General features: G+C 41.3%; 1 protein-coding gene and 1 long non-coding RNA gene across 4 annotated transcripts in view; one reads left to right on the top strand and one right to left on the bottom strand.

Annotated features, from left to right (window-relative positions):
* Positions 1 to 7,393, top strand: part of FMO5 (flavin containing dimethylaniline monoxygenase 5) — a 35,075-nt gene that overhangs the window by 18,055 nt on the left and 9,627 nt on the right. For both annotated transcript variants that reach the window (XM_017515202.2, XM_017515201.2), the window contains exons 6-7: positions 995 to 1,194; positions 6,379 to 6,731. In XM_017515202.2, coding sequence (XP_017370691.1) covers positions 995 to 1,194; positions 6,379 to 6,731 — 553 coding nt within the window. The remainder of the gene's footprint in view (positions 1 to 994; positions 1,195 to 6,378; positions 6,732 to 7,393) is intronic.
* LOC119468971 overlaps positions 1 to 7,393 on the bottom strand; it is a 26,663-nt gene that overhangs the window by 4,562 nt on the left and 14,708 nt on the right. For both annotated transcript variants that reach the window (XR_005197790.1, XR_005197789.1), the window contains exons 2-3: positions 6,321 to 6,572; positions 5,674 to 6,214 (exon numbers count right to left, since the gene is read on the bottom strand). This is a non-coding gene — a long non-coding RNA (uncharacterized LOC119468971). The remainder of the gene's footprint in view (positions 1 to 5,673; positions 6,215 to 6,320; positions 6,573 to 7,393) is intronic.

A 7,393-nucleotide genomic window follows, 5' to 3' on the forward strand; every position in this document is an offset into this window, starting at 1 on the left:
CCTGAACCCAGGAGGCGGAGGTTGCAGTGAGCCGAGATCGCGCCATTGCACTCCAGCCTGGGTAACGTGAGTGAAACTCCGTCTCAAAAAATAAAAATAAAAAATAAAAAATAAAAATAAAAGACTGTAGGAAGTTCAATATCAACAAAAATGATAAATAGCAGGGGTTTTTATAATAATGCAAATGTCAATGGCAAAAGAATGAGGGTTTTAGATTATTTCCAGCTGCTTTCAACTTTACCATGCCGTGATTTTTAATGAGTTCTACAGGCGATAAGTGCTAGATGAGTTCAAAGGATGGGGAGAAAAACTGTCAGCCTGAATGGTCAGTGATGTCTTCATGGAGGAGGCAGTCTTGATTTGCGTCTTAAAAACTGAACAAGCTTTGGGCTGGGCTGGTGGCTCATGCCTGTGATCCCAGTACTTTCGGAGGCCAAGGTGGGCGGATCACCTGAGGTTGGGAGTTCAAGACCAGCCTGGCCAACATGGGGAAACCATCTCTACTAAAAATGCAAAATTACCCAGGCATGGTGGCGCATGCCTGTAATCCCAGCTACTCAGGAGGCTGAGGGAGGAGAATGGCTTGAACCTGGGAGGTAGAGGTAGCAATGAGCCGAGACTGCACCATTGCACTCCAGCCTGGGCAACAACAGCGAAACTCTGTCTCAAAAAAAAAAAGAAAAAAAAAAAATGAACAGACTTTAGAGAGTTAAGAAGACAGAAGGCATTCCAGGCAGGCATAATGGCACTAAACAGAAATGCAATGGTGGATTAGAGCAAGACATATTCCTGGACAGTAGATACACCAATTTAATTGTAAGTGTAGTGTTTGGGAAGAAAATGGCAGGAACCAAACACAAAAACCCACAAAGATTGTGCAGGGGCTAAAAAAGCCAGACTAATGAGTTTGAAATGATTCTTGAAGAAGATTGGGGTGCTTTTGAAGGTTTATGATCCTGAGTGACAAAGGCAAACAATTTCTCCCATGTCCCAGGTTTTCCTCAGCACCAGGAGAGGGACTTGGCTCTTGAATCGTGTAGGAGACAATGGATATCCTTTTGATGGGTTGTTATCTAATCGACTTAAACATTTTATGTCGAAGATCTGTGGCCAGTCATTAGCAAACATGTATTTGGAAAGAAGGATGAACCAAAGGTTTGACCATGAAATGTTTGGCCTGAAGCCTAAACACAGGTATGTCCCCAGGATGGGAGTGCAGGGGTAATGTCCAAAGCACAAGAATAAGGACTATTCACACTTGCTAATAGTAGAGCTACCTCTACCCATACATTAAGAAAACTCATAGTGGCCGGGCATGGTGGCTCATGCCTGTAATCCCAGCACTTTGGAAGGCCAAGGAAGGCATATCATCTGAGGTCAGGAGTTTGAGACCAGCTTGGCCAACATGGTGAAACCCAATCTCTACTAAAAATACAAAATTAGCCAGGCATGGTGGCACCTGTCTGTAGTCCCAGCTACTCAGGAGTCTGAGGCAGGAGAATTGCCTGAGACCTGGAAACAGAGGTTGTAGTGAGCAGAGATTGTGACACTGCACTCTAGCCTGGGTGACAAGGTGAGACTCTGTATCAAAAAAAAAAAGAAAAGAAAAAAGAAAACCTACAGACCCATAGACTCTGAAATCAGATTTCTACTTTGTACCCACAGATGTCCAAGATCTATTGGTCTGTGGGTTTTTAGTCTAGACTTCTCTTTGGCATTAACCCTTTGCTCATTCCCCCAGGTATCAGTTTTTTTACATGATGCCCGACAACAAAATGGTAGCTGAGGGCGCTGCATCATTTACTCATTGAGTACCTGTTATGAGCCAGGTATCATACGTGGGCATGAAATGCAGAGAGAAAAGACATAATAGTAATGGCAATAGACATTACACTCACCTTTCTGAGAACTTTCTACAAGATAAACATAATGCTAAATGAGTTACAGGCAGTATCTCACTTAATCCTCACAATAGCCCCATAAGTTGGTACTATTTTTGTTTCATAGTGAGGAGGTCTATGCAAACCTACCCCAAAGGCTGAGGAAGCTGAGAGGCTGAAGAAAGAAGCTGACAAATTCAGTGTCTTAGGAACATTTAATAGGGACTTATGAACAGAAGCCACGTCTGTGTCTCAGGCAGTGGGGAGACAAGATGTTAGATCCCCATACCATTATCTCCTGACCCAGGATATAATGTGCCTTATATACTATAAGGGAGGGGCACACATACTTCAGAGAGAATGGACAGGAGTTTGCCCTACAGGGGGGATTAAAGGTAAGTACATGCTCTTAAACAACGGAGTAACTGGAAATCTCAGAGGTATTCCTGGAACTGAGGTTGATCAGAAGTCAATATGGTAGATTAGCGTCTAAGATGGAGTTGCTTTGGCCTCCACAATTTTCTATCTACATTTTACAAATATAAAAATTAAGACATAGAGAAACTAAGTAATTTTCCTGAGGGCAACATGAGTAATAAATGGCAGACTCAATAAATGGATCTTACCTTAAATACTCTAATAAGAAAGAGAACTGAGTATAATAAAGAAATACACAGAGTGCTATGAAAGTTGAGGGGCCAGGGAGGGAAAACATTTCTAGAGGCTGATTCTAAATTTATTTTACCTCCAACTTTTAATTTTTTTAAATGTTCAGACCTATACAAAAGTTGCAAAATAAGAAGTACAATCAGCACCCATATACCCTTCACCTGGATTCACCTGTTAACAGGTTGCTGTATTTGCTTCCTCTGTTTCCCCCTCTCTGTAGATAGATCCACACATATAGAGCATACATACACAACTACATTTTTTTTCTGAAACCATTTGGGTACGTTGCAGTCATTAAGACACTTTAAATACTTCCGTGTATATCATATAAGAAAAAGGGCATTCTCCTACATAACCATCATATAATTATCACACTTGGGAAATTTAAAATACATTATCTAATACATTGGCAATATCCACAGTTGCCCCAATAATATTTTATATGGCTTTAAAAAAATCTTTTTAAATCTAGTATCCTGTCAGGTAATCAATCACACCATTACATGTAGTTGTCATGTCTCTTTAATCTCTCTTAATCTGAAATAATTCTCTCTTTGACCTGGGCTTCCTTTTTAAGAGCCCAAGGCATTGTTTTGTAGAGTCTCTCAATTTAGACTTGCATTGTTTTTTTCCTTTATTATATTCAGGTTAAATGTTTTTGACATACAGACTACATAGGTGACGATCTCAGTGGGTCACATCAAGAGCCACATGAGGTCAGTTTATCCCACAGTAATGATGCTAAATTTGATGACTTGTATAAGGTGGTATAGATACCACCAAGTTTCTCCAGTATAAATATATTTTTCTCTTTGAAGTTAATCAGTGGGGTGACATTTGGGAGACTGTGTTTCCCAAAAACCTTTCACCTAATTATTTTAGCATGCATGTTTTTGGTGGCTGCAAAATAAATTGAGGCTTTGTTGAAGACAGGAGATAGCCAAACAAATAGAGTAGGGGAATAGCATTCTAATTATAGGAACAAAGTCTTGGAGGAGCAAAAAATACCTGCATGTGGTCTGGTATGGCTGGACTATATAGCAGATGGAAGAGAGTGACTGAATGCATGTCCAGGTTCATCAGGCATGAAAACCTTTGCTCTGCTAAATAAAAAGTATGGAATGAAGACAGTCCAAAGCCATTCCAAGATTTAGGCAATGGAGTTACATAATAATAAATACATTTTAGAATGACCATTTTGAAAACAGTGTGGGAGTGGGATGGGACAACAGGTCCTAAAGACAACGGTATCATCCATCTGAGATAAAGAGTAGATCAAACTATTCTGGGGATATAAGAGGAGAAAGGGAAAAGGCTTGGTCACTAGATATAAGACTCATGGTTGGCCGGGCGCGGTGGCTCAAGCCTGTAATCCCAGCACTTTGGGAGGCCGAGGCCGGTGGATCATGAGGTCAAGAGATCAAGACCATCCTGGTCAACATGGTGAAACCCCGTCTCTACTAAAAATACAAAAAATTAGCTGGGCATGGTAGCGGGTGCCTGTAATCCCAGCTACTCAGGAGGCTGAGGCAGGAGAATTGCCTGAACCCAGGAGGCGGAGGTTGCGGTGAGCCAAGATCGCGCCATTGCACTCCAGCCTGGGTAACATGAGTGAAACTCCGTCTCAAAAAAAAAAAAAAAAAAAAAAAAGACTCATGGTTTTCTGGGTTGGGCAACTGTATGGATGGATGGTGGTATTGCTGGTGAAAAGGGGTAAGTTTGGAGAAAAAGATGAAATCATGAGGTTGGAATGCAGAACACAGTCGACCTAGTGTCACACCATAACTAAATGCAACAAACCAATAGTGGTAATTTAAATATATAAAATTCCTGAGGCCAGTTCAGCTCTGAAGTTGAGTTCACTTAGTATTCAGGCAGTAAGACTGTTTTTCAGGCCAGGTGCTGTGGCTTGTGTCTGTAATCCCAGCAATTTGGGAGGCTGAGGAGGCTGGATCATGAAGTTAAACGTTGGAGACCAGTCTGGCCAACATGTGAAACCCCATCTCTACTAAAAATACAAAAATTTGCATTTTAGGCATGGTGGCGTGTGCCTGTAGTCCCAGCTACTTGGGAGGCCGAGGCAGGAGAATTGCTTGAACCTGGGAGGTGGAAGTTGCAGTGAGCCAATATTGTGCCACTGCATTCCAACCTGGGCGACAGAGTGAGACTTTGTAGAAAGTCTCTAAATTTAGACTTGCACAGTTTTTTTTCCCTTTATCATATTCAGGTTAAATGTTTTTGACACATAGACTACACAGGTGATGTTGATCTCAGTGAGTCACAGCAAAGCCACATGATGTCAGTTTATCCCACAGTAACGATGCTAAATTTGATCACCTGTATAAGGTGGTATAGATAAGGTGAAAAGGAGTAGGTCTTTTTCTTTCTTTTTTTTTTTTTTTTTTTTAGACGGAGTTTTACTCTTGTTGCCCAGGCTGGAGTGCAATGGTGCGATCTCGGCTCACCGCAACCTCCGCCTCCTGGGTTCAGGCAATTCTCTTGCTTCAGCCTCCCGAGTAGCTGGGATTACAGGCATGCGCCACCATGCCCAGCTAATTTTTTGTATTTTTAGTAGAGACGGGGTTTCACCATGATGACCAGGATGGTCTCGATCTCTTGACCTCGTGATCCACCCACCTTGGCCTCCCAAAGTGCTGGGATTACAGGCGTGAGCCACCGCGCCCGGCCAGGAGTAGGTCTTTTTCAAAAAAAAAAAAAAGAAAAAAGAAAAAAAGACGGCTTTTTAGAAAGATCCATGACACTGGAAACCACCCTTATTATTAAAAGAAAGTAGCGGGAGGCCAGGCGCAGTGGCTCACGTCTGTAATCCCAGAACTCTGGGATTCCGAGGTGGGTGGATCACGAGGTCAAGAGATCAAGACCATCCTGGCCAACATGATGAAACCCTGTCTCTACTAAAAACACAAAAATTAGCTGGGTATGGTGGTAGGTACACTCCTGTAGTCCCAGCTACCCAGGAGGCTGAGGCAGGAGAATCGCTTGAACTTGGAAGGCAGAGATTGCAGTGAGTGGAGATTACGCCACTGCATTCCAGCCTGGTGACAGAGCAAGGCTTCGTCAAAAAAAGCAATTACTTTTGCACCAACCCAGTGTTTCCAGTAACTGTGTCCTGTGCTGTCCCTAGGAAACAGTAACAGGCCGAAAGTACCCCCAAGATAATTCATTGAAAACAACTTTGAGATAAATTCTAAAATCCTAGGCTGTGTAACATTGGACAAGTCATGTAACTTTTCTAGACCTCAATTTCCTCATTTATAAAACCTGGATGACACCTATTCTACTTCCTTCATAGAGTTTTGAGAGAGTCAAATAAGTTAATGCATGTAAAAGCAACTTATAAAGTGTCAATTGCTACATAACACATAATTTGTTATACATTTTGGAAAATAGTGGCCTAAACCTACCTCTTGAGCCTTTGAAACTGGAAATGAGACTGAACAGAATGTTGACAGTTTACTTCTGTCAGGCTTCTTGATATGAGTATAGAAACTATTGGCCTGTGGCCTTATCATATCATGTACAGAACATTACTGTAACTTGAGAAATCATACATGCACTCCTCAGACAAGCCTCTTCTTCCTTCACACCTCCAACACTCTCCCTTTCAGTGCCATCCAGGGTCCAACTTCAGCTCTGATCTTGATCTGTGCCAAGCTAGTGTAAATGAGACCTTTCCCAAACTTTATGCATTGACCAAGGTGAAGATTATTGGCATATTGTTTACCTCCACCAAAGCAAAATTTTACTTACATGGTACTGATTTCTCTCTCTCATTTCTCCTTCACTTGATCTTTACCACCACTCACAGAGCTCTGAGTCAGCATCCAACCGTAAATGATGACCTGCCAAATCGTATCATCTCCGGCCTGGTGAAAGTGAAAGGAAACGTGAAGGAATTCACAGAGACAGCTGCCATATTTGAGGATGGCTCCAGGGAGGATGACATTGATGCTGTCATCTTTGCGACAGGCTATACCTTTGCCTTTCCTTTTCTGGAAGATTCTGTCAAAGTAGTCAAAAACAAGATATCCTTGTATAAAAAGGTCTTCCCTCCCAACCTGGAGAGGCCAACTCTTGCATTCATAGGCTTGATTCAGCCCTTAGGAGCCATTATGCCCATTTCAGAGCTCCAAGGACGCTGGGCCACTCAGGTATTTAAAGGTAAGTGACCATGCAAATAGACTACTTAATTAGTTGTGCTATGTTTACCTCTGTTTAGGTACTTGTTTTTAAATAGCTACAGACAGCATGTATGATTACAGCAGTGCCTAGCACAAAGTTGGTACAGAGAAATCTATTTTTGAGTGAATCTAAAGTAGCAATTTATAACCATGGACATACATCATACCTGGGAAAGTTTTCCAAGCTATGCATGCTTTGACACCATCCTTGTTGATGCTTATTTAGCAAGTCTGGGGTGGGGCAGTTATAAAATCTTTGAGAAAAATGTTCCCCAGTGATTCCAATGTGCACTCCAAACTAGAATTTACTCATCTAGATTTTAGGCAACTGGCATATATTTGTGAAGTAAAATAGTTTTATCTTCTTTCATTATAGATACAATAAAATATAGAAATGGTATGACTTGATTTAAGCCAAAAATTAAGACCTGGTTGGAGACTAGTTTATAATGTAGGGTAGTCAACCTCCCAAATTCTGTTTCCCTTTATTTTCCCTCTTTCAGTTTTGGCTGGGAGTACATGAAAAAAAAAAGGCGGAGTAGGTTTAATATGAGTCAGTAGAATGATATAGCTTCCAAAGAAATAATTAAATCTAGCATCATTAAAAACTATAATTTTTTTTTTTTTTTTTTTTTTTTTTTT

The sequence above is a fragment of the Cebus imitator genome, unplaced genomic scaffold (genome assembly GCF_001604975.1).
Source record: "Cebus imitator isolate Cc_AM_T3 unplaced genomic scaffold, Cebus_imitator-1.0 Scaffold543, whole genome shotgun sequence".
In the NCBI taxonomy this organism is placed as follows: domain Eukaryota; kingdom Metazoa; phylum Chordata; class Mammalia; order Primates; family Cebidae; genus Cebus; species Cebus imitator.